General features: G+C 40.0%; 1 protein-coding gene and 1 pseudogene across 5 annotated transcripts in view; both read right to left on the bottom strand.

Annotated features, from left to right (window-relative positions):
* The window catches only part of SIK3 (SIK family kinase 3), a 216685-nt gene that overhangs the window by 13774 nt on the left and 174986 nt on the right, over positions 1-27925 (bottom strand). For 2 of the 5 annotated variants that reach the window (XM_011383188.2, XM_011383186.2), the window contains exons 7-21: positions 19673-19791; positions 19023-19133; positions 18333-18476; positions 17829-17906; positions 17609-17718; positions 16102-16255; positions 15676-15831; positions 12508-12578; positions 10121-10264; positions 5710-5860; positions 4826-4951; positions 4465-4550; positions 3896-4005; positions 2226-2565; positions 717-1615 (exon numbers count right to left, since the gene is read on the bottom strand). In XM_011383188.2, the coding sequence (XP_011381490.1) occupies positions 717-1615; positions 2226-2565; positions 3896-4005; positions 4465-4550; positions 4826-4951; positions 5710-5860; positions 10121-10264; positions 12508-12578; positions 15676-15831; positions 16102-16255; positions 17609-17718; positions 17829-17906; positions 18333-18476; positions 19023-19133; positions 19673-19791 (2799 nt within the window). The remainder of the gene's footprint in view (positions 1-716; positions 1616-2225; positions 2566-3895; positions 4006-4464; positions 4551-4825; positions 4952-5709; positions 5861-10120; positions 10265-12507; positions 12579-15675; positions 15832-16101; positions 16256-17608; positions 17719-17828; positions 17907-18332; positions 18477-19022; positions 19134-19672; positions 19792-27925) is intronic. The other 3 variants (XM_011383189.2, XM_023524879.1, XM_023524878.1) reach the window with 3 other exon arrangements.
* LOC111732935 lies at positions 7588-7706 on the bottom strand (annotated as a pseudogene).

Genomic DNA, 27925 nt, shown 5'->3' with positions numbered 1-27925 from the left:
AATGAATGTGCTCATTTATTATGAAGTGATACAAAATGAAATGACACAGGGACCCTTATGCTGTAATAGTCTGCATTTAATTTATTAATGAAATGATCAGAGTAATAATAGTACCTCACGTTTATATCGTACTTTCAGATCATCAAGTGCTTCTTTCTCTTTCATGCCCTCATGCACGCACATTATGTATAAACACAAACACGTGTATGCATGTTTTAATCTTCCCAAATACTCTGCAAAGCACCAATACTACTCCTGCCCCTTTTTCACAGAGGAGGAAAATAAAACCTGAGGGTTTAAGTGACAAGGTTATCGTGTTCATGAACTGAGGTACTCTGACTTTTGGTCCAACGCTGTTTACTACTAAATCATATTTCCTTAGCACTGGCTGACTCTTTTCTATTACAGAAGTTAAAGTTAGCTATTTTGATGACAGTCAAGAAATTCTGGATCCCAAGAAACCATAGTATGAATATGGGAAATAGATAATATATCTTACTGTTAATTATCTATCACTATCTTTTAATTTGAAAACAGACCCCTTACCCACCAATACCCACTTCCTACATGCTTCTCCCTCAAAAAGCCCTGAAGGTCTTCTCAGAAATTCTTTTTTTCTTAGGAACACAGAGTGCTAGCTGAAAAAACATAACATTACTAGGTTAATTGAATTGGAGCAGATTGGTCTAGGACTTTTAATTAGAAGGGACTCTTACCTCGGCTGGAAACCTTATTTCTACTGAATGCAGCAGTTGGCTGATGTCGATATGGATGTATCCCCAAATCCTGTGCGTGACTCACAGTTCCTAGTAAAGATTCAGGGTCCCCAGGTCCACCAGTACTCAAGAGCAGGGGGCTGTCATGGCAACTTTTGGTCAATGTAGTTGAACTCTTCCTGTCTGGAAAGCCATCCTTGGCCCCCTCGCATGAGCACTCCTCTTCCATGCTCTCTGAATGCATGAGTGCCGGCTGGTGAGCATAACCATGGGTTGGGCTGGGTGAGGAAACCTGGGAGATACATTCTTGTGCCCTGATTTGTAGAAGATGCTGGGGGCTGGTGTGGTGGTGGTGATACGAGTCAGCATTTTGATATGGTAAAGCCTGGTGCTCTGTCATACTCTGTCCCCCAAGATTGGGAGACAGACTCCCAGCATCCCCCTGGTTCATATGCCTTAACAGTTCTTGGTACTCTTGTTGTTGTTGTTGCTGCTGCTGCTGCTGCTGCTGTCGCTGCTGCTGCTGCCTTTTAATTAGCTGTGCAAACTCTGCTGGGGGCAGCCGGATGTCCGAGTGGCCGGTGAGTGAATGCCGGGGAGAGAGCAGTCCTTGAAGGATGTGGGGTACCTGCTGGTGTCTTGTATAGTCTGGTGGTGTGGGGGACAGCAGGGCCTGCTGTAGTGCTGACGTGGTATAGTGAGGTGGCTGCTGATGTGCACTGGGAGGGAAGGTGGGGAATTGGTCAAGTGGAGGGACTTTCAGGGCTTGGGTTGGAGGGAACCCCACTCCTGTTGAAGGGCTGTAGCTGCTGGGGGAACCCCGGGACTGGTCCGAAAACAGATGGGGGTGTAAATGCGCCTGGTCGTAGTTAGCAGGGGAGAACCGATTCACGTTCAAGCTGCAGACACAAACGGGAGTGAGTACCAGGCATCCATGCAACAAGTGTACTATACTCCCCTGAGGAATAGCTATTACTCTTTCTCAGTAGGGAGCCCCACGGATACAGAGAACTGTGGTGTGACTAGGAAGTTGGGGATGTATGCATTATCCCAACTCATACCCGCCCTCACTTATCCAGTGGTGTCCAAGGGATCCAGGGCACTGTGTATAACAGACCCAGCTCTAGGTTGAAGCAATTTGGCCTATTTTACAACATCACTTGAGTTATTAAGAAGCACCAATCTCTTAGAACATGAGTGACAGAGAGGGAAAGGATCCTCAAAGAATAGACAGGGGAACTGGCATTTTTACCAATTCTTCTAATAGGCCACTTCCTTCTTTGTAGACAAATAGTAGGATAGCTCTGTCATTTTCTTTTCCTGTCTCATTAGCATTTTGTTCCTGGATCAATAGGTTTCAAGTTCATCCCAGATACACTACACTGATTTTAGAAAGGGTAAAATGAGCATAGCTCATTCTCCTTCTCTCCTCCTCTCTCGCCCTGCTAAGGGGCTTCCTCCCACCTGGATCACCTGGATGAATGGATGGATGACTTTAGGCATCCTTACCTGTGGGCCTCGGCACTGTCAGCACTCAGTTGCTTGGACAAGGGCCGGTGCCCATAGTTGAAGGTGGCCATCAGGTTGGCACGGTGCTGCATCTGAATCTGACTGGCACTGGGGCTGATGGAGATGCCCCGCCCAGCAGAGCCTGTAGTTGTCCCTGGCATATTGCTGAGCATGTCAACAGGCTCCTGTACTTGGATGGTCACCTGCTGTGACTGGGTAGGCTGCTGTATGCCCAAACAGGTTAGTGCCACATTGGGAGGAGGAGAACAGTTCTCAGGCTGCTGCTGGAAGATTGCACTGCGGGAGGGTAAGCCTTGAAACTGGGAGGGAGATGCAGCACCTGGAAAGAAAAGAACCTCAGAGTGACCAAATACCTGGATTACCAGCGAGCTGGAAGTAATGGATGCCAGTGAGGACACTCAGACTAAATACCATCTAGAACAGTGCTTCTCAAACTTTAGCTCACCTGGAAGACTTGTTAAAACACAGATTCCTAGGCCCTACCCATAGAATTCTGCTTCAGTAGGTCAGGGTACGGCCCCAAGGATTTGTATTTCTTTTCTTTCTTTCTTTTTTTTTTTTTTTATGAGATAAGGGTGAATTTACTGTATATTCTTATATTGGAATATATAAATATAAACTATAGATTTTTACAATGATGAGATCAAATTATCTTGTTTCAGACTTCTTATTTAAGAGATAGTATACATCTTATCACTCATTTTTTAAACAATCATTAAAAATAGGAATTAAAACATTATTTCCTTAATAAAAACATATTTAATGTAGAAAAGTGAAAAAAATACAGGCAATTACAATGGAAAAACAACTGCTAACATAACTATACACAGATACATTTTGATATCGCCTTAGTCTATATCCAAGGATTTGTATTTCTAATAAGGTGTCCTGAAAACTGGTCTATGGATTATTCTTTGAGTAGCTCTGATGTAGGGCAATGCATCTCAAACTCTAATGTGCATACCAATGGCCTGGCGATCTTGCTAAAATGCAGGTTCTGATTTAGTAGGGAAGGGACCTCAGATTCTAATTTTCCTGCTGATATTGTTGGTTGGGGGACCCCGCTTTGAGTAGGAAGGATATAGAGACTGATTTAGACTCTTCAGGGGATCTAGATTGCGTGGTATTACTTAAGAGGTTATTAGTTTTTGGAATACTAAATCCTGGTCTCTTGTGCTGGCCTCTAAAGACCCATATCAATTAGGATATACTCATCTTTATCTCAATCTAAACATCCACGAGAGGAGCCACATGTACAATGGATAACCAAAAGGAGGCATGACAATAAGAAAGGTTCTGATAGCAGCTTTTTATTTGGCAGAGTTGGAGGGGATTTATTTAAAATATTAATAATAGTTAACTTTTATTGAGAACTTGTTTGTGCCAGAGACTGTTCCAAGTGCATATATTTATTCATTAAATACTATTATCCCTATTTTACATTTGAAAAAGCTGAGATATACTGAAGTAACTTACCTGCAGTTCACACACGTCAGGAGTTGGTAGAAACAGGATTCAAATCAAGGCAGTCTGGCTCTAGAGCCCATACCCTTAAATACTATGTTATCCTGCCATTCTAATCAACTGCTTGTGGCATTGAAGACTAAGACTCATTTTTTCCATGGTTTAGTCTAAACCTTTCCACTCACCGTGAGACTGGATCATGGCACTGTTCATGGGGGGAGGACTGTTACTAGGTTGTCTGAAGAGATGGTTGTTGGGGTGGCTGGGGGGTGGACTCGAAGGCTGAATCCTTAACCTTAAAAAACAACAAAACAAGATAAATTTCCCGAGGTGACAGTATAACCTTGAAGTGAGCTTCAGCCATACGATACACACAAGCAGAAACTTTTTCAGTTTTGATAAGCCTTCAGCCTAGAAAAACATAAATAAACCATCCACCATAGTCAACTTAAAACCTACCCAACAACTTATTTTATCGGATTTCCCAGACAAAGAGGCAGAGGTCAATGTCGGCCTCTGTCTGGCCTCTTGATTTAGATATCAGATTACTTTATTCATGGGGCTAAGAAAATGAAGTGGCACATGAAGTCAAGATTTTAGGGAGGCTGCTGAAATTTAATTTGGTTTCTCTGCTTTTCAAATAGGTTCTTCCAAGATGAAAGCTCAAGCCAGTCAGTATCTCCCATACAAGTCAGGGCAAGGACACCAAGCTATAGAGACAATGGCTTAGTCACGAAACAAAATGATTCATTACCTCTGGAGCTGGTGGGTGAGGAGGGCTGGCTGATTTTCACATGCAGCCTGAAGAGGTGGAGAAGGCTGAGGAGGACAGATAGAGTCCTAAAACATATGAGGGGAAAAAAGAAAAATAATTGTGAGCTTGAAGATTAATCAGAGCTATTTTCAGGAAGGGAAGAAACAGAAAGAACTATCCCTCACTGAGACTTATGCTTTTGTTGTTCATCATAAGGTTTGATTTTCTTTATTCAAACATGTCAACCGTAAACACAACTCAACTCCATTTTGCCCTACATGATTTCCTCCAAAATTCACAGGCGAATCAGCCTGAAAGCAAACTCCAAACAGGCTGGAGAAAGCAAAGAGTGAAGGCCTACTTGAATTTGTTGCTGGAGAATTTGATGGTGCTGCTCCTGCTGGTATAACATATGCTGCTGCTGGGTCTTCTCCAGGGTTCTTTCATCAATCTGCCCCCCGTACATCTTCTGCAGCTGCTCACACTCCTGAAGGGGAAAGCAGTTAACACAGATGGGATGCAGCCAGGCCCACCCCATGCAGTGATGTCAGCAGATGCAGATCTGCCCCAAGGTCTCATGGGCAGAAAGAGCAACAAGAGAAGAATAGTGTCCTTGATGAGCAAGTAACCAATTTATATAGGTATTTGTGTACTAAATATATATTCACACTCCATTCTGCACGAACTAATGGAAAATGCCAAGGATGGTCTGTGTATAAGTCAAAGTGTCCAGTGTGAAATCTGTGTACAAAGAACATGCGACTCGAAGCTCAGCATCAGGGAGGCAGAAAGGAAACTGGTCCTCTAGAGAAGGCTGGAGGTGCACTTCCTTCCTCTGGGCGCACCATTCCATACCAGCTGTAGAGTACGCCAGGTGGTAACAATGCAGAGCAGGCTCCAACAAGACCCAGTGCCCATAAACCACGAGAGGAATGCCTGGGTTGCTTAGAGGTACCTTCCTTGGTGCTTCCCACTGCAACCTAAACCCAGAAATTCCTCTCTAATGAACTACAGAGACAGGAGGAAAATTTAGTCCCTTCATGGGGAATGCAAGTTTGATCCTGGGGAAAGCTGTACGTAACAAGAAGCGAGCAAAGAGCATGAGAAAGCTATACAGTTTGGAACCTATAACACCGCAGTGCTGCTGACATGAAGTGGGCAGAAAGTTTAACACCCCAGGCCTCCTGCAGGACTGGTTTCTGTTACCCATACTTCTCCAAAGACGCCTGCCATCTCTTCCATTACCTGCTGCAACTGTTTGATGCTGCTGTTGTTGCCCATTTTTTCCAGATGAGCTTTGAAGGCCTGGATGCTTGCAGCCCCATCTGAGAACCGGCGCACAGGGGAGAAACGCTCCGTAGGGAGGTGCAGGGTGTTGGAGTCCTTGTAGGTAGAGCTGAATACATGGGAAGAGAGGGTTAGGGGCTAGGACTCAGCGGTTTTGACCAAATCACGTAGGGACTGCTGTTCCAGATGAACACAAAGATGGCTGGCTGCCCATGCAGCCCTGCATATTATGCCATTTCCATGCCATCTCCAGAGGCCAGTCGTTTCCCTAGCCTGCTTCCCTTTAGAGTGCTCCAGGTGCACATCTTCCATTTCTACTTACCTTTAGTTGGCTTAATTTCCAAGCCTGGTGAGGTCCTGGGATCGAATACGTCCAGTTCTTACAAATATACTTCTTAAGATCCCTGACGTCAAGCTGTATGTAAACGCTTACTTTTATCATCATGTCTCTATCTAGTGCCTTTAGAAACCTAAAATTCACTATTTGACCCAAAGTTTTCCCTGAGCAGCAATCTCTATATGACCAGAGGGGAAACTACTATCAGCTCTGTGGTCAACAGTTTGGCCTGGAATTCATAGATTCTGTACTAGAAAATGGAGGGCAATGGGGACTTCAGATTCCCAGATGGAGATAGCACATTCTTAAGGAATGTGGGCTGCAAGATCCTGCATGTACCTGGTCAATGCAAATAATATTACCTACTGTTAAAATTAACTTCTCAGAGCAGCAGCACCATCCCAACCTCCTAATGAAAGAATAATCATGTGGATTACCTTCAAAAACCTCACTGGTCAATCAGAACACAGCCAGCATCTTAGAGAAAGAAAGGACAAGCTATTGATAAGAAATGCTATAGATAGCATCAGGGTTAGATGCTAAAACCTATACCTGTTACCTAATCAGAAAGAGATGTTTATGGGTTAAGCTGATAAAAGACAGCCAAGGCAGCATTCTGGCAGCTGATGGAAAGGATCAGGGTTTCATGTCCAGGACAGAGATGACATCACAGTGAATTATTGGTGAAATGATGTCCCACCTTGCTAGTTACTCATTCTGTACTGAAGTAAAACCAAGGCTAAGGAAGTTAACAAGCGAGTTCAAATACAAGGCAGACAGGGAGGAAGAAGGAGCGTGATGACTGTGCCAAGGGGTGAGAAGAGTTCTGGCAGCAGGTGAAAGACCTTTACCCTCTCTTTTCTAACGATGATTTCTGTTTCAGACTCTGAAGCTTGCCACAGGAGCAAGCCAATGAAATGGGCACGAACATGTATTTGTTTCAGTAACACAAAAGACAAATGATTTTGACAGACACACTCCAGAAACGGTGATCATGAAAGCTGCTTTCAGGGGCATTCCCTCAATACCTCTTATTTTTGTTTCTACTTCAGGTGTTTGAAGTTAAAGCAAACAAATATTATTTTCTCCCAAAATTGGATTCTTACACTTTCAATATTTTCTAATAATGGACACATTTCTGATGCATTCGGAAAGCTGTGTTCTCCAAGTAGTTAATACAGCCTATCTGTATAAAACCCATTCTCTCCCATTGGAGCAATACTCCCAGGTCCAGGGATCTCATGACTTTTCCAGAAGCACAGGTTTTGAACAGACTGACACCCAAGTCAGTCCAGCACAGTAACTTCAGAGGAACAGTTCTGATGTAGTTGCTGATTTTAGAAGCACTGATAGTATCAACTGTGGTTTATTTATTTATTTTTAATGATTATCCTTTTTTAAAAAAAATTTTTATTTTTTAGGCAAGGCAACCCTTGGTTGACCTCACAGATTGCAAAGACCTTGTCAGCTTACAATCCCTTATTTTTTAATTTTTTTTATGCCTACAGCACCTGGTCTTCCTAGGTGGTCTCCCATCTAAGTACTAAGCAGGCCCGACCCTTTTTAGCTTCCGAGATCAGATGGGATCGGGCTTGTTCAGGGTAGCATGGCCGTAGACTATCATTTATTTTTATTAGCAATCATAGTCAAACTCAGAACAGCCTCATATTAGGCTGATATTCCCACTACACTTTTCAAATAGGGATTGGTTCCCCTAGCTAGATATTATCAATCTGTTAGGTTTTTTTACCTTCCTCTTAAAAACTTTTATTTTGATATGTCATACTTAGGAAATAGTTGCAAGAACAGTACAAAGAACTCCTATATTTTACTCAGAATCTCCAACTGTTATTGCATTGTCCCATTTATTATTTGCTTTATATATTTATGTATTTCTTTTGAACCATTTGAGACTATTTGAGAAAAACATTCTGTGTTTTTATTTATAAGTACTTCAGTGTTTATGTCTGAAGAATAGGACTTTTTCTTCCATATGTGTTAGGTTTTTTTTAATCACACTTGAAAACTTTAAAAATTTTAAATTATATACTTCCAATATTAAAAAGATTGATCAGACTCCTCTTTTGTCTCAATGCTGGACTTTACCTATTATATGCCAGAAGAATATATATATACACATATATGCTGTTCTTCAGTCATCTCCTCCGGAAAATAAAAGGAATTCAATAAACTATCTGGGCCAACCATTTTCAGTGTTTTGTGGCCTTGGAAAGTTTCTCTTTTCCCCTGAAGACTAACTTCAATTTCTTGTCATATTTTTATAGTAACCCATCGAGACATGCTGAGTTTACATAAATGCCACCTTATACAATCTGCCACTCATAAAGCATTTACTCCGATTTAAACTGGCTTGACTACAGGAAACCCTTGAAACACTCTATCAAGAGTGTTCACATAAAAACAGACAGCAGACAGATTTCTAGCAGGCAAGGCCTTAACAATGACTGCAGGCAGGGTGGAAACCACACACACGGAGCTATGGGCCAATGTGGTCTTCCTTAGTAACAAATGTAAACAGGATACAGAGTCTGTGATAAAGGCTGACTGTAGAGATGTCCCAATCTTTATGTTTCCTTGATAACAATACCTCCTGAGAACACTTAGAATTAAACAAGGACGCCCAAAGGACTTCAGCTAAACAACAGACCCTGACAAGTGCTGAAAAATTAAGTGTCAGGCTATGGAGGAGGGGAAGACAGAAACAAGGAGAAACAAAGTTATAAAGAGTCTATCAGGTATTAATGTAGAGCTCAGAGTTATTAAGAAATCAGAGAAAATTTATGGGGTGGAAAGGTAGGTCTCTAATAATCCCTTAAAGTGCCCTTTAATGTAGTACCCTAATAATGTAGGTCTTGAAAGATTTTCCTTGGAAAAATACTGTCTTTCTGTGCCATCAGAGTTTTCTTTGAGAACCGTCTTTCCTGCTACTCCTAACAGACTCCTGCTACTCCTACTAATAATTTACTAAGTTATTCAGTCATTTATAAGAGCTTATCTTCCTCTTTTCAGCATTCCAACGTGGCACTAATTATGTATCAGTCTGCTCAGAGTTCACCTGTCTCTGCTGATTACATCGATGCCAATGGGTAACTAGTCACAATAAAAACAGTGTGGCAAGCCTGACAGTATGAGCTGGTTGCAAGATTTAATAACAATACATTTATAAACTTAATTTCCTTGGAATGTGACTGCTTTTAAACCTTCCCAAGTAAGAATGCTTTTCATTGTCCTACCAAAAAGATTAAAATAAGCTCTAGCATTTGGGGGTGGCTTTGAAAGTATGTCCCATGAGCTTGGGGATGGCTTCAGAATGGGTATAGCTAAGATTTTAGTCATCAAGGTATTTAGAGAAGATAGTCGCCTTCTTAATCTAGCAAAATGTCATTCCCCTCTGCTTCTAGGCTTACTTGGATTCAATTCTGTGAAGTTTTCTTGGCCACGAAGGTTAAATTTATTTTTATTTCTTCAAGAGAATGAACTATAAGTGTGTCAGAGACCTAGTCAAAGATTTTGCCATCGGAATATTGCAAGAATGACTTTTCAAGTACGACATTCAAGAGGATGCAGTATCTCTGCTCTACCATTCACAAAGGGATGTATCTTCCTCTATACCCTAGCTCATTGTTCAGTGGTAATACAATAAGCAATGCTCATTCTTTTGAAGGTGATGAGTTATTAAAGGTCGAGTCCATTAATATGGCTACAAATTCTCTTATTTCCAGTCGGCCTTCTGAGAGCTTCACCTGCTTGTAGGTTCCAAGTTCAATTTTATCTATGAGTAAATATGTAGAATCACGAGAATCGACTACAGACAATAAACATGTCTATGAGGTAACAGGAAAGAAGAATCTTGGATTGCCCTGTGCACTGCTTAGTGCAAGGAGCTGAGAAGAGGTAAGTTCAGGATGCTATTTAAAGCCTCGATGCTAATCGACATCACTGTAAGACTAGCCAGAAGGGTGCCTGTCCGATGAGCCTCTAAGAGCTCACATGGCTCATGTGGCTACTCACCGATGCTGATCAGGTACCAGGTGAGGGGGCCAGACCCGGGAACGGAAAGGCTGCTGTCCTAGCTGCCGTTGTAGGTCCGGTGGGATCTCAGCTGTAGGGTTGGTCATGGCCAGTGTATGTCTTTTGGACCTATTTGCCAAGTACCTGCAACAAGCAGGAGCACATTTCATAGTAAAACAGACAGACAGGAATATTCCTCAGCAAGAAGCATCAGAAGTTAATCCAAAGCACTCAGAATGAAATAGTGTAGAGCTCCAAAAGGGCTCGATGGCAAACAGATCTCTGACTGGATGAAAGTGAAACATGTCCAACAAAAGTTGGCTTACCACTGAAGAGGATGAATTTTGAACCTAAGAGCAGCTGTTGAAGAGAAGAGAGAAAGCAGATGAAGCTCACAAAGAGGATTGGTTTTCCTTATTTCATTCCACTCAACAGAAGAATTTACTTTCTACAAATTTTATCCTTCTTTTCTCCCCAAATTTCCAAAAATATAAGTCAGAGAAAATGAGCCCGAAGGATCATTCCTAGAGATGAGCCAACGGAGATATTCAGAAGGGTTCTGCATACGTCTCTGGATCCCATTGGCCCCCAGGTTTTGAGACTGTCCTCACTACAAGCCATGGAAAACAGATCCTTCCAGTGAAGTCCAAAACCATCTCTTCCCTCAGGCCTCCTGATTGTAACTCAGTCATCAGAGAAGACAAACTAATATTGTTCCCAGGGAGCTAACATTCTCTACAGGATGAAGAAATGAAACCACGTGAAATGTTTGAAATTGTTTTAAGGGAGAAAAAAGGCAAGGTAAGACAACAGAAGTTTCAAAAGCTGAAAGGCTGACAAGCTGATGACTATTATTCTGAAGATCTTTCAGATCTACCACTTGATCAATACCATTAATAAGATATTGGTCCCCCTTTGTCTAGTTGATGTCTTCCTCCACCACTGCTGCTCTTATTGGGCATACATAAAAGAAGTATCATTCTTTTTCATTACCTCAAAACTAATGGGCATTTTACTTTTCAAATGTTGGTCTAAAGAAGAAGGTAGAGTTGGAGGAAGTAGTCTAAGACAAAACGAAATACTGCTATCCAATTAAAGTAGGGAGGCAATAAGTTTCCTAATTTCTCTCTAAGATACCAGCAGATGCCATTTGCAACTTTATATATCCTGTTATTTGTAAACTATAGAAATAACAGAATTGAAAGGAAAAATAAGTTACCACAATTTTTCTATTTGCTAAGCTGTAGTAGGAGCTGATCCGCCTGCTAACACCCCTGTTCTCCACATTCTTTCCACATGGGACCGACTTCTTTTTGAATAGCAGCTCTCATACAAAGCTACTAGGGGTAGGAAGAGAGTACTGGCCAGCAACCATCAGGTTCTACACTTGATCTTAGCCAAAAGGCCAAAAAGCGATAACCATCAGGTTCTTAAAAAGTGGTCTTGTTTCATTCTTAACTACTTTTCCCATTTAAGCTAAAAATAGTTAACAGACTAACGAGTAATTAATGGTATGTAAACTTTCCAAAGAGTAAGCCATTAGCAGTTTTAATATCCATTTGATAAAGACACCCAAAGTTTCCCCAAGAACCCATGAAAACCATTTTATTTCAACTTCCCTTAAGGGAAAAACATATCATCTTGAAGAACACCTGTATTTCTGGGAAAATACATGCTGGATTCTGGTCAAACCCCCATCCCCGGAAAATCAGAATGACAACTCCCACAAGGGGGCATGCATAGAGGACTATGACTAATGGAACTGAGGTAAAATGAACAGTACAGCATGCCTGATGGTCACCATTTTCTGTGAATTAGGCATCGCTCAACAAGGTTCTGCAAACAATGGATATTTGCATCTGTCCCTGGCCCGAATCCCATATTCTTTTTTCAATATCTCTTTGTTGGTACAAGGGGATGGAAGAAGCACACAGCAAACAGTAGAAAAGGTATTCATTCTCCTGGAAAGGAAGAGTCCATGCCAGCGGTCCATGGCCAGACTAGCTAGGATCACTGTCATCCCAAATCTCCAATTCCTTTTCAGTAAACAGTTCTTGGCAGGTAGGAGCAGGCTTTTTGCCTTCTGAATACTATCAAGTTGCAATATGAAGGCAGGGGGCAAAAAAGGAAGGAGAAAGAAGAGAAAAAGTTCTTATGGTTATTGCTGTCACTTAGGGGACTTCCAATGGCGCTTACAGAAATGAAATTTTCTGGGTAGTCTTCTGTTACTTCCATGTGGGGAGGAACATGCCATCTGGCTTGAGCAAAGAGACCACACAAATGTTGAAGCTGCACTGTACCACCTCCTTGGGCAGAGGTGACCTTTCGTTGGTTGCAGGGGAGTCTGCCCAAGGACGTTCTGCAAGCACTGCCAGATGCCACATTACCTCTGCACAGCTTCCTGATCTGGCTCCCCATCCGAGCTCTCCTCATCCACAGGGGTAACTGCTGGCACTGCCTGAATAGAGACAGAAAGGAAAAGCTCAAGTTGGTGCTTCTGTAATATCTCTTACTCTAGATGCTGAACTTGGGACAGGCCTTTCTGTTAATTTCCTTATTTATGAAACCTTTCTTAGGACCCCTGGGCTATACCAAATTTTCATATACCTTTCTATTTTTTCACTTTTTACCATGCTTAGATAATTTTAATTTGAATTTCTTCCTCTGATTCATCTTCATTCATTCAATTATTCCTCCAACAAACAGCTGACTGCCTACTATGTTCCAGGACGAAATATGAATTAACAGATATAGTTTTTGCCCTCATTTTATAGTCTAGTGGAGGGCAGAGACAAGTAAACAGACAATTTTAAAACAGCATGACCAGGTCCTCTCATGGGATACTTGGGAATCGAGGAAGGCATCCTGGAGGAGGTGACACCTAACCTGAAACCTAAAGGATGAAAAGGAACTAGCTGAGCAAAGAGGGAAAGGGGTCACAAGCCTCTGAGGTTTCTAGGCTGAGAGAAAAGAGAAGGCCTGCAGGTATTTGAGGACCTGAAAATATAGTCAAAACTTGTTTACTTGGAATGTCTAGGAACTGAACTGTTATTGCACATTAACGTTACTTTCAGATGTCTTTAACTCCAGAAAAGCATAATTTTTTAAAAGTACATTTTAGTACACAACCTATAACTGTGTAGTTGCAATTCAATGCTTTAAAATAGGAGCTGCCTACCAAAACATGTAAGTGAAATGAGAACCACCACAATGCGTGCACTACTGTGACTCTTCCCATCTGCTTATGGACTGGAATGCTGTGCATCCTTAATAGCTACGCTGAGCCTGGTGGCTCACATAATCACCATGCCTCAGGCACTAGAGCAAAAATCAGTGATCACTTCAGTGATTACAAAACAGCATTTTTTAAATGAATGATCTTTATAAAACAAAACAAAAAAATTTAGAATAACTCCATTGTTTGAATGTTTCTAGGGTTTTCAGATCTTTTACTATAGTTCTATAAGGCTGGAGTGAACAGGGTTGGGCAGGAAGTAGCTATGGATGAGGCAAGAGAGAAATACTGTGTCCAGTTATAAATGGCCTTGCATATCACATTAAAAACTTTATTTTGAGAAAGGGCAGTGGTGAACCATTAAAGGATTTCAAGCAAGGACATGATGTTACAAGACTTACATTTTAGAAAGCTAGCTTACTTTAGCTGCACTGTGAAAAGGGCTGGTGGTGGGCACGAGGAGGTAAGATGGGAAGCAAGGAAGCCAGCTCGGAGGCCACTGTATTAATCTAGGCAAAGGATGACAGTGGCTTAAGAAAAGGGCAGTGAAGATGTACAGAAGTAACATATTTACAGGTGCTGGGTAACTAATTTGATATGGGGAATAAGGGAGAGGGAAGAGTTAAAGATAAAATACACATCCCTCGCTTGTGTAACTAGGAGAATGACAGTGCCATTCACGGTCACTCAGGAAGAGAAATGAGTTTCACAGAGTCAGGGAAAAGTTCATTTTGGGACATGTTGAATTAAAATTGTGAGTACTTGTCAGATAATAAATCTGGGCAGTAGGCAGTCATATATGTATAGAAGTACAGAACCCAGAAGAGCATGCTGGGCTGCAGAACCATCTGGTAACTAAAATTACGAGACTGGACAAGATTATCCAGTGAGAGTATGTAAAGAGATGAAAATAGGGCCCAAGATAAAACTCTGAGTTTCTCACTAATTTCAAGGAACAAGCACAAAGGGAACCTGAAAAGGATAGGTAGGAGGAAAACAGGAAGAATGTGGTATCACAGAAGCCAAGAGAAAATACTTCAGGGAGAAAATGGTCAACAGTGACTAATACAGTTGGGAGGGCCAGAAAGATAAAGATTAAAAATGTCCACTGGATTTATAAACAAAATCTTGTTAGTGACCTTGGCAAAAACAGTTACAGTAGGCAGAGTAAGTCACTCTACCTCCCATGAAGTTGTTCCTGATCCTTCTTAACTTACACTGATTTTGGCCCTCTCTGAATGCCTCCGTGACCTACTAGTCTATGGTATTCATTCTGACACTTAATCATATATGATCTTTTACTAATATTCCAGTACTTCACATATGTTGATCTTATCTTCCTATAGTAATAAGCTCAGTGAGGCCAAGAACTACGAATATAATTCTTTCCTTTCCCATACAGCAGTGTTACTGAAGGACCTGTGCCAATCCACAAACTGTTTTGTTACTAATCCCTGATAAAATAAGTACAGAAATAGAGAGTAAGCTTTAAAAATTTTTTTATAATAATTTAACAGAATAATTTTGTCTATCGAATTGAATAAAAAAATTTAGTCTGTATTTTGTATGTCTTAAACATTTAATTTCTCTAAGAAATATATTTTATTGTATTTTACAAAGATATTCACCCAAGATGGATTAAAGGAGGAAAAAAGGTCATCAATTAGAGATATTTTGAGATGCACTGCCTTAAATCATCTAGTTAAGGGCTATAGATATAATTACTACCCAACCTTATGTACTATGAGAATGAATGAATGAATGAATGGATTTACCCATGACAGGAAAATAACCAGAAATAAACGGAACCCAGAGGAGAAAAACAATCTCTGAATGTAACTACCATATAAAAAAGTAAGATTGAGAAACACCAACTGACTAGGTTAGAGCTTGTGACACCCAATCAAGTGATCCAGGTTGTGCCAAAAACCCTAGGTAGTGTTAATCAAAGGAGAAAGGGTTGATGAGAAGATAATTTTGGAAACCAGTACAAAAAGCAATTTATTACAAAGAAAACTGCCCTCTGGCAGGATGGCAGCTGTACTTAACTAGCACATCTATAAGTGGCCTACTGAGGATGAGGCTCTCCAGGAGCAGGCTTCAGTGTAGAAATTATTTGGTTAAGAAAAGAAGTTAGCCAAAAATTAAGAATGGGAAATTCTACTAGCCTGAAGAAAATGAGAATACACTGAGCACCATAGTTTAGAGAAAGAGGAAATTCAGATATTTCAGTTGGAGATCCTGGGTTCCCAACCCTAGGCCCACACCTCTTTATTAAAAGCTCCTAAGAGAGTAAGTTGGGCTCCGTGCTGCTACTCACTGGTGTCATGGTGACAAGTGGGGAGGGTCCCCGTGGGCGCTTCAACAGCTGCTGGGCATGCAGTTGGATGTTGGCTCCTCCATCCGATGCCCTCCGGCCAAGGGGGCCCATTCCATTCAGCAGCTGTAGGGTGGGCGGCTGTAATAAGGACTGCTCCTGTCAGGAGTAGAGTGAGAAAGACAGAATGGTAAGTGCGGGTGGGGGAAAGGAAGAGAGAAAACAGCAGTACTCTGATCTACTGAAAATAAGGGATCCTTTGATGGTGCTACAGACTACAGAAATCTTCCCTCACCTCAGATGCTTTGCAAGAGAAATTATCCTTCTCTATAAGAAACCCCTTAAGTTTTAGGGAAGGTCCCTCAAAGTCTCTCAAAGGAAGCTCAAATGTGTTTCTTCTGGGGCAAGTCCTCTCCCATATCCAGGTACCTTGTACTCAAGTTGCCCAGTTGGCTGCAAATTTTGCATGGGCAACAGGTTGTGCATGAAGTTCATGTTAGGGGCCACCTGCAGAAATGGAGCCTGTGGGTTGACTCCAAGAAAGCCAGGTAGGAGCTTCTGCAGATCTTCCATAACTTCCGTGCTAAGAAACAGGGTAAGAGAGAAGTCCGGTTAATATTTTTACTCAAAAGTGCTATATCCCAAAACTGATGAAACTGATACGTTTGGTACAATTTATTTTATTTTTTAATTTTCTTCCTAAATTTGTATTTCTAAGATCCCAAAGTAAGTAGAAGCCTACTGTGAAGAATGTGACCCTCTGCCACTTTACTATTTGGGACTGGGGACAGCGATTCCTTGACCACTCATGTAAAACCAACAGCTCTGAGCCAGGAGGAAATACTGGCATCAGTCCAGTTCAGGTTTGCAAAGCCTGGAGGTGAACATAAAGTTTCTGGAGGACACCGCCACCCACTAAAACAATGGCTGCCCAAAGTAGCAACTGATTCACCAGGGAAAGAACACAATTACTCCTGTCAGTGCAGGGAGGACAGATAAGTAGTGGATGTGCACGGCTGTAGTGCTCCGACAGTAGGGTTTACAGCACACTTTAAAATAAGAGATCTTTCCACTAGCAGACAGAGACAGCTGACACAGTCTTTGGAGGCAGAATGTTTCCCCACTGCTTGTTTGAACATAGGCTGAGAACAAGAAACATAAAGGAAGCAAATCAGCAGGCCTGGGAGGCTTTTAGGGAAATCACTCAGAGAAGAGGTATTTATAAGAAAACTAGCTTTTCCCCTAGTTGAACTCTCAAGAGAACTCTTGCCACCTTCTCTTCTCTACTTAGTAGAGAAAATATTCAGAAAAGAGGTAAGGATATTTTTAATGTGGAGTCTTCAAATGTAGGACAAAAACAGAGAAAGTCAGCTTTAAGGACATTTCCCAAGTGTGAGGACATCAGGAACACACTGAAGGACTGTTCTGGGAAAACACTTTGGAAAACTGGTACTTATTCAGTGTGTTTTTGGAATCTTGTTCATTTAATTTAATTTGTAACATACATAAATTACATCATATCATCTGTCCTCACTTCCTACATGAGTCTTGCAGTAGAACATTTATTAGCAAGTATCATCTCTAGAAGCTGTGAAACTCGAATGAATTGTAAGGGGTACTTTTACATGATTTAGATCAGAAGATCTCAATCTTTGTGGGCGAAGGCACCATTTTACTCTTCACTAAAGTATTGTGATTAATTGGCATGATGGTGGCTATTGCCCACGATCCACTAGGGACAGCTCTGTAATTCTTTAGTCAAAACAAGTCTGATCTACCAGGGATCCTGAAATGGGTTAAAAACATGCCTCGGCCACTGGATCAGATCTCATCTGGGAGATACAATAAAGTAGAAAAAATTTGCCATAGTAGGAACTCAAAGTCAGGTGGGAATTCTTTGCCTTGGTGTTAATTAGGCTGTTGGCCAATTACTCACCGTGGGTCAGCCACACCCACTGTGTGCCTTCTCATTGACAAATATCGGACCAATGCTTCAGGGGAAGGCTCTTCACCCTCATCACTGTCCAAGTTCACTGTTCCATCGGGCTGAGGTGGAGGGAAACACAATTGAATTAGAACTGAGAAGTAAGGAAAGGAAGCAAGGATATGGGAAAGAAAGTGGTTTCAGCTGACAACTACTAGAGGGTGCTACTTGCCTCCACAATTTGGTTCTCTGGGTTGATCAGCTGCACCTGGGGAACGCTGATGTTCATAGTGGTCCCAGCTTGCTCTGCCTGGAAAGCAGTACATACAAATACACAAATACCTTAAACACTAGAGGGAAATGATGTCTTTCAAAGTATTCTTGATTGCTAAAGTATATGTTTCTATCTCTGAGTCTTTGGTTCTTCTACCCTTAGAAGCTACAATAAGCAAGCATTCTTTAGAGACAACAGTCTCTCTCGGTTATTTGCCATTTCTTAAAAAAAGAAAATTGCAACTACTGTTGTCCATCTTGAGGACTCCAATATGCTTTCATCCTCTCTAAGAAAGGTTCAAATCTTTGCTTGACCTCTGACAAAAGAGATGACAGATGGAAGAGACAGAGGTAAGGAAGACCAGGAAACTCTCTTGACTTAAGAGTTAGTGAGCAATGGCTAACCACACCCCTGCCCCCGATGCTACTTGTCCTGAATCAGGTCACTGCAGTTATTGCCTACCTGGATATTGACTGGTGCTGGAAAGGCCATGGCTCGGGGCATGCTAGGAGGTGCTCCGACACGCAGGGTTTTATGTCTCTTATGTCGATCACACAGCAGGCTGTAGATGGCACTATAGTGATCATAGGCATCTGATCTTAATGACTACCAGGAGGGAAGGGAAAAGAGTAAAAAACCCTGGTGAAATGGCAAGTCAATGACCCAACCCTTTCAATAGTAACATTAGAAGACCAAAGCACCTTCTTTCCAAGCCCCAGCGAGGGGCAGAGGAAGAACAGGAGGAAAACAAAAAGACTCATGTTCCTGATGGTCATCAGATAGGAGGGGAGTTAGGGGGATGGGTGGAAAAGGTGAAGGGATTAAGAAGTACAAATTGGCAGTCACAAAATAGTCATGAGGATGTAAAGTACAGCATAGGGAATATAGTCAGTAATATTGTAATAACTATGTATGGTGTCAGATGGGTATTAGACTTATTGGTGGGATCACTTCGTAAGTTTTATAAATGTCTAATACTATGTTGCACACCTGAAACTAATGTAATATTGTATGTCAATTGTAATTAATCGACAAATTAAAAAAATGAAACTAAAAAAAGACCCAAGTTCCAAGAGAGGAGAAAAAATGAAAAAGGCAGGACAAAGGGAGTATGGCTACATCTCACTTTGTTCTCCACTCCTTTAGAGATACCTGTAGTGTTCGCTCTTTGTCCAGTCCCATGTCCTCCATGGCCAAGAGGACATCCTCATTCAGGGGGTCCACCTGTCTTTCTTCCTTTAGTTGTTGGCATTCAGCTATTAACTGTAACATAAAAACAGTCGAGCTATCAAACCCCCAATTAGCCATGTTAAGATGACATATCATATGTAATGAACAAGCTGTTCCACGTCCCTTAGCTTGGGATATTTTTGGTTGCAGACAAAGCATAAGCATCAAACCCTTGGTGCTCAGCTGTGAGCAGACAAGATCTCCACTTTCCTGAGCTTCTTGGGGGTATCTGGGATGGCCATAATGGTTTAAATAAAGATATGCTATAGGAGCCATTGAACTGAGCATACTTATGAGAGGAAGGAGACATCCCCATGGTGGGTGAGCTACAGAACTATGGGCTGTACTGTCTCAACAGCCAAGAAGGGACTGTGATTTGGGGACAAGTGGTATCACTATTTTCCAACAACTCAGCTGGTTTAAAATTCCTTCTTTCATTCTGTTGCTTTAGTGTTACACAACAGTTTGTTCCCCATGCTGCCTTTTCAGGTCCTGGCCTAATTATAATCTCATGCAAAAAAGATTCCAGTAGCTCTGAGAAGAGTTCCTTAAGGCAAGTGGTACCTCCTTACCCTGTCAAAGTTGGGATCGGTGTCCCCTAGCTTCATCCACTTGTGCTTGCAGATCTGCTCCATAGAGAGGCGCTTATTCGGGTCCAATACCAGCATGTGGCGGATCAAGTGCTCACATTCTGCAAGAGACAAAGAGCCTGCCTCAGTCTCCATGAAGGAGGCACAGTGGGGCTGCCTCTAGTGAGACAAGGTTAAGAGGCAGATTTTCAAGCTCCTTGCTTCTAATTTGTCTCTTGCTCCTTGATCTTACCTATGTCATTGCTTATTCCAGAAGGGACTGGGCAAGGCAGAAAGAGGTAGAGAAAAGAGAAATTCAAATCTGGTAATCTGGTTAATATCTTCAGTAAAAGTCCGATTAGAAGAAGTCTGGGGGTAATCCATGGATTTCATTGATTTATATTATGCATGGCCCCATTTAACACAACTGATGAAGAGCTGAATGCCCTCGAAAGAGATTAAGTATCTTTTAAGGTCCTCAAAACAGTGAGTTCTTTCCTCACAGTGTGTATTACTATGTACACACTAACACTTTTGGCTTAGGTGACTAAAAGCTCTCTTCAAAATTCAGGGAAATAAAATTTCTAATCTTTCACGGTGAGAGGAGAGAAGCAGAGGCACAGGATACCTCCTTACCACACACTGGGACTCTCTGCTGGCCTATTTATCATTTTCTTAATGTTGTTTAAACATTTGCAGGTGCTTACAACTGGACTCTGACCTACAGATTCAGATCAATAGATAGTTCTCTCTCGGAGATCATACTACAAAATATATTGCAGAAAGAATGATGGATTCAAAATCAAGAAGAATATATTTTAATTTCGAAAACACCCTCTAAGTTTTCTCATCTGTAAATTGAGGGTATTGAGGATGATGTGGAAGTAGTGCTTGTGACAAAGGTGGTGGTGGTGATAATAAAAACAGCAGTATTAAGCAGACACTCTTCTGAGCACTTTACAATGATTATTATCTCATTTAATCCTCACAGATCGGAGGAAGGTACTATCATCATTCCCATTTCAAAGATGGTAAAAATTAGGTGCAGAGAAGAAACTTGTCCAAGGTCACATGGTAAGTCGGATTTCAAACCAGACAGTCTGACTCTTTGGCTGGTGCCCTTTACCACATGCTGTAATGCCTCTGCACTATTCAGAGCTGTGGGCAGGATCCAAATTCCTGAACTATTCATTTAACATCTTCACCCAAGACACCATCATCTCTCCCTTAGACTATTGCAAAAGTCTCCTAACTGGTCTTCCTGTTTCTATTCTTACTCCTTTAGAATCTATTCTCCATAGAGAAGCAAAGGGGCTATTTCTAAAACATTAATCTGAGAATATTACTACCTTGCCTACAACTCTCTAATCTCTTTCCATAACCCTCAGGATAAACTCCAAAGTCTTGGGCCTATGGTCCCGAGCCTCCATCTCTGAGCTCATCTCTCTTGCCATTCTCCCCTTGTCTCATTGAGCTCCAGCCACACTGGCATTCTTCTTAGCTGGTGCACAGGCTTAACATACTCCTTCCCATGGCCTCTACATTTGCTGTTTCCTTTAGCTGCAATGGATGCTCCTCTGGCCATCATATGGCTGGCTCTTTGTCATTTGGGTAGGGCTTAAATGTTACTTCCTCAGAAAGCTCTTCCCTGGACACCTAAAATAGGCCTCCAGTCACTTTCTATTACATAATACTGATTTTCTTCACACTTACGACTTTGTGAATCATCTTATTTATTTACTTGTTTATTGTTTAACTCCTCCACCACAATGTAAGGTCCATGTCTTTCTTACCACTATTTTCAGTACCAAACCTCTAATACCAAAGATGGTTATTACCCCTAATAGGAGCTAAATAAATAGCTACTGAATATATATAACAAATAGGTATTTATTGAATACTTACTCTAATCAAATGAGACTGTATTTGTGGAGATGCTCTTTAAAACTATAAAATTCTGTAGTAAGTTTCTGTTTAAAAATTTTGTTTCTATTTCGTTATAGCTGTGCTGAAAACAAAACTGGCCAGTGATAACAATAATAAATTATTTCTAATTTTAAAAGACTTTTTATATACAAGGCACTGTGATTAACTTTTTTCATTTATCTTCACAATACCCTTAAATTAGATATGATTAACACCATTTATAGAAGAAGAAGAAACAAGTTAACTAATGAACTCAACATTGCAAAATAATGGCAGTGCTGGAACTTGACAGTTATGCTCTTGACTGCCCTGCTACACATCTTCATATAGGTATAAATTGTTTGCTCTATTTTTTCAGAGTGAATTCAATTCTGCAACCCTACAATTTCTGCACATCTGGTAAATACTATTCTATATTATAATCTTTAAAGGAATACTAAGAATAATTAAGGCAAATTACTCTTAATTTTTACTTTATTCTAACTTTAAAAGAAAATACAACAAAGTCCCTATATCAAAATGATTTTAGAAGGCATTTATTTGTTCTTGCTTTGTGATTAAAAGTATATTCAAATTCGGTGTAGATCCTAAGGCCTGAAGTTCCTACATCTCTAAAAAAGAGTAAGTGCGATCTACGACATTAAGCTTTTATTAAAATTGTTTCCAGAATAGCAAGCATAGACCCCATAATATAGCATCTGTATAGGTTATAAATATCACTGACACACGCCTTTATAGTCTGCAATTACTTGAGGAAAAAAAATGTTCTTAATTTAGAAAGTTACTAAAGCTAAAGCCCCTTTGTAGGGAAGGCCTGGACTTGGTTCCCAAGCCATGAAATTCTTGTTAGGATCTCTAGATGGCACTCTTCTGTTTTCTTTTGGTTTCCATACAGCATTTAGTGCATGAGTGCTGATTCAGATGACCAACGCGGAATGACATTCAGTTACAAGCTTGATTTAAAACAGAGATTTTAAAAGACAATTTTCTTAAAGAAAAAATTAATCGATACCACCATAATATGTCCTGATTAGAAGACATATCTAGTTCAATTTCACGATCTTGAAACCTCTATTTAGTCATCTGTAACCATTTTTTTGGCCTCAGATGCCTTGAAAAATCTCCAGAAAAATACAAACAAGAACATACACAAAATTTTGCATATAATTTTAGGCTTTTAAAGGAGCCCAAAAAGTGTGCAAGAGATCCTCTAAGTGTCTATGGGTCCCAGGTTAAGAAGCCCTTGTTGCAGTAGTCATACCTAGAGAATAAGAGCTCTTACTTTCTATGCCCTACATAATATCTAGCATGCAAAGAAACAGAAATCTACACTTTTCATATGTTCCACAGATCAAATATGACAAAATGCAGAAAGTTAGTATTATCAACTCATACTTCCTAAGTGTCATATATATATATATATACAGTTCATGAAATTAAATTCAAACTAGATTTGGATGCACTATTCTACATAAAACGTGGAAAGAGGGTGGAAACAAAGGGAATAAATGCTCTCAAACCTAATAAGAGAATCAAGCACAGAACAGTCAACTAAAATGAGTGGAAAAAAGATGGGGCCTCAGATTAAAAGGTACAAATATCAACTTTCCCAGATGCCAAGAAGTACTCTAATGTCAAAATGGCTCCATCACTTGTTCCCGTCCAAAAGGCAGAGCCTTTGATACTGAATGAAACTGAAGCACTTTGGGCAATACAGGAATATGCTGTTCTGCTTATGTGTGCCAGAGCAGCAGCATCATTCAGAGGCTGCTTTCATTTGTTCTACACAAGACGCCAAGCGGTCTCTGCAGTGAAAATCACTGTGGGCCCATGAAACTCGATATGCCATCAGAATATTAACTGGAGGATGCAGGGCTCAGGCCCTGCCTGTGTTTGGATGACTTTGGAGAGAGCGCTGCTGTGTGGGCAGGGTCCTAAGACGGGAATTCAGTTGAGATTGCCAATGTGATTCCATCTAAGAAGGCCAGGTCTTTAACATCTTCTTTTCTTGTTTGACCTTGATAATAAACAGCTTTCTCTAACAGGTTGAAAATATTCGGCCTGAGGGGCAAAAAATGAAGGATGGGGAAGGGGAATTAAAAATCAACTTCAAATTCACCAAAGATAGTAGTTCTGTCTCTCGTTCTCAGACTAGAAGAAGAAATAGAATAACTAAAGAAAGAATTTCCTGACTAAAACTTTGAAAACATGCTATGTGAAAAAAGGTTAAAAGCAATGAGGCCGATTTATCTTGGAGAAGTGTAGGTAAAGGTGATAAGGAACACACTGGGTATTCAAGTCTGAAGGGTTTTTATGAAGAAGACAAAGCGGATTTACATCGTGCCTCCAGGGGCCTAAATATGGAATATTTAGGAAGTAGGTTCAATTTAGGAAAAGTCTTCCTAATTATTAGAGTTGATCCAAATTACTGGATCAGGGTCCTAGGGATCTGAGGTGGACTCTTTAGGGAAGTGAGAGGGGGCAGGCAGTCAAGTGGCCAGGGCCGCACCTGGAACACAGCTAATTTTATCCATATTATAGATTTAGTGTTCTGAGCAAGATCTTCATGTGCAAAATTGAGTCCAGAAACAAGTGGATATGACGAACTCATTGGTACCCCACCCCCCAACTCTAAAAACCATGTAACTGTGAAAAGGGAATGATTTGTCTTGTGAAACAGTGTACTTATTATCACTAGACATGTTTAATTAGAGGCTGGCATTTGTCACTAGAAGGGCTCCCAGCATTAGGTGTGAGGAAAACTGGGAGTCCTTTAAGGACAGAGACTGTCTCTTGCTGAGTAATAGGCCTTCAATAATGCCAATGGAAAGAAATAGGGAACTAGATGACTGCTACAATTCCTTCAAAAAACTTTAATAATCGAATTCTAAGAATCCACAATAAAATGGGCATTTTTCATTTTTCAAGTTAAAAAAAGTACATAACTATCATTTTACAGAAGATTGAGAGATGGCACTGTTTGGGGGCAAAACCAGAATCACATGATTTGCAAGGCTGTCCCCTTTGAGCTTTAGAGTTCTTTGTCTCACACAGGGGGTACTTCCTTACTGATCTTTTCTGAGACTATACAGAATAATCTGTAAATCAGATTACCACTTGAGGAGACATCTGCATGGGAGCATAGCCATAACATCAAGGTTATGATACAACAAAAGAACTCTTGGCAGATGAGTGTTCTCCATAAAACCCAGGGATTTAGCTGAAAGTGTTAATAATATATCTTTAGCATGTTAAGAGAGCGAGTGACAGAGAAAAGAGTAAAAACAACACAGGGAAGGATGGAATGAAAGGTTAAAAGAGCAATTCTCAAAAAACATTATTTAATAATAATTACAGACATTTATTAAGCACTTACATGATAGAGTGCTAAACCCTTTAAGCTTATTTAAGCATTTAAGTCACACACCAACTCCTATTATTTATTATATCCATTTTATAAAGAAATTAAAAATTAGAGAAATGAAGGAACTTGACCAGATAATATGAGGCAAAACCAGGATACAAATTCTGGTCAGTCTTACTCCAAAGCCAGAGTTCTTAACCTGTATAGTACCTAAAATAAATTAATTATTGATGTTTTAGGTAGTAGCCAGCATATCTCGATAAAAGCAAATCAAATCAATTTCATTCCTCTTCTGACAGATCAAACGCCATATCATCTTCACAGGTTCCATCATGATAGGGTCATCTTCAAGCCAAGTTAATAAAAAATGGGCTTGGTAAATTCATGATCAGAAGACTGTGAACTAGCTGGAAAACAATGTTAAGGGGCAATGTTAAGTTGAATTAAATGCACTACAGAAGAGTGAACTTAGTTTATAGACTCTGCTTGTTGCACGGTGATGAAGACTATAATGGAAGGCTAGAAACAACAGGCTTTCTCAATCAAGGAATCACAGACAAGGAGAAAAGATAGGCGGTGATTTAGGGAACTAGAATCTTCAGGCTGATCCTATAAGGGAGGGAATGCCAAACGTCCCTTAAATCCTTCATGTGATGCCAAAAGTATGGGACATGGCAAAGCAGTCATTTTCAGCTCTGTGGGCAGAGGAATGGTCTGAAAGAAACTGAGTCATAGATTCTTTCTGACCACATAAAATTACTTTGAGCTGGGGAAACAGAAGACATCTGTGTGCCAGAAGGCATGGAAAGAACGCAAAGAAAAAGCAATTATCCAGGAAATTCATGTTTCTTATAGGTGCTTGGAGGAAAGGTATTGTCTGGTTTCTTGTATGCTCTTTCCAGTAAATACTAAGTGTGTAAAAGGTAATCCCAAAGCATTTAGCCCAAGAGTTCTTTATTTTCAATAATTTTAACAAACTTCTTAATAATATTTAATTCTCTAAAACAATTAAATTTCCAAAGAGGCTCTATTTTCCTCAAATCTCAAAATCTGAAAAGAAGACAAAAATAAATTGGTTATTAAATTTCTAAAACATCTGTTTTTCTGGAAAATAAATAACTTTATACATTTTTTTAAAAAGTTAAATGGCACCAAAGTCTTAAGATTTTCAGAACAAGGGTATCATGTGCTATACTGCCTGATTCTGTTATCTATTCACTTTGTCCAGATCAGGTACCAGTCTGGGGCAGAACCAATACTATTATAGCAGACAAGTAGAATGAGATTTTTAAGTGGTCTGCAAGGACAATCTCTGGATGGAGGAACATGGTTTTGTTAAGAGTCTATGCCCTTACTTTATACATTCTAAATCTACAAATGTTTGTGACCCAGAGCTCTTCTTTAATGCTATTGGCCTTTTCCAAAAAGAAAAACCATGCATAAGACATGCTGCTTTTCTTAATAAAATAAATAGATAAAGTCTGTCATAAGGTCCTGATCCTGTCATAATCATGGCTAAAATAGTGTGACTATCTTGCTATGTCATGATCTCTACAGAAATAATTAAAAAGTAAATTAATAAGAAATTATGGGTGTTTTTTCCAAGATACCTTCATTTGGTAAGAAGCTGGCCAGAGTTAGGGCCAGCTTCACTGTTTGTGGACTAAGCCCTAGAAACGACATTTTTAAATATGCCTGGGGAAACTCTGTCATTGTCAGCTGTCAGCTAAGGTCAAACCTATTTTACATAGTGACTATTTAAAAATCTAAACAATGTGGACAAATGGTCTTGAAATAAGACATTTCTATATAAAAATAACATACACCGAATGTACTACCCTATATAGATGAATTCAGAGATTACCTAAATGCAACCACATGAAATACAGGGGTTTTTTTTGGTTGTTGTCGAAGTTGGCATGAAATTTTATTTTACTGGATATTATTAGAACAACAGTGCTCTATGGATTAGAAGATTTTTATTCTCTAAATTAAATGTTAATGCTTTTATGTCACAATAGAAATATATAAGCATTTCTAACTTGCAAGTTAAGGGACTTTACTTGAAGTAGGAGCCAATATCAGTTTCACACAACCATAGAAAATGCATAATCTTAGAACTGACTGTAATAAAAAATGGAAGTCCTAGTACTGGGTATTGAGTAACATTCCTAGAAGGATAGTCTGACAGCAAGAGATCAGACAAGAAAGTGGAGAGTTCTTGGTTTAAATACAAATCTCAACACCACTGTTTTCTGCAAATTATCATCAGAATGTTTTGGAATAGAAATGAAGTTCCTTATAAGTACTTCCTTTGAGACACTTTCTGTGGTTGAACACAAAAGACCAAAGAGAGATGGCTTGGCACAATTTAGCAAATAAAGATGGAGCTGATAAGAAAGGCTTCTATTAAGAATCAATAAACAGAGTGAGAGGCCTTCTCTTCAGTTTTAACAGTTTATCAATCTGAGATAGACTGAGGAGAAAACAAATGTTTGACCCACATATCTCCATTTATTAGAAAAATAAGGTCTACTTCTTAAACTTTTCTTATTTTCAACAGTTTTTATAGGTGGCTGTGATGCTTCCAGAATTAAGATTTAGAATTAGGAGATACTGACTTAAAGGCTGGAGATACCAACAACTACCCGACCTTGAAAAGACCCTGGCATGCTATACTGTTACACTAGAGGCTGTCCAATTTGTAGTTCACGTTTTAAATAAAAATTTGTTCCTAATACTATCATAGCATTATTTAAATATATCTTTAAGTCCTAATATCAATCATTATAGAACAAACTTCTGGCTCAGTTTTATTCCAGAGTCCAATATAGAGTACTTGATACTAACTTTTTTTTCAATAAATAATCCAGATGTAGATGAAAAAATGTCTATTCTAGGATTCTTTTGATACTTAGAATAACTTGGAAGATAAGTATTTATTGAGAATTAAAACATAATCAAAG

The sequence above is a fragment of the Pteropus vampyrus genome, unplaced genomic scaffold (assembly GCF_000151845.1).
Source record: "Pteropus vampyrus isolate Shadow unplaced genomic scaffold, Pvam_2.0 Scaffold505, whole genome shotgun sequence".
Lineage (NCBI taxonomy): Eukaryota > Metazoa > Chordata > Mammalia > Chiroptera > Pteropodidae > Pteropus > Pteropus vampyrus.
Note: the sequence above shows the minus strand (reverse complement) of the source record. Positions and strands in the feature narration are given on the sequence as shown.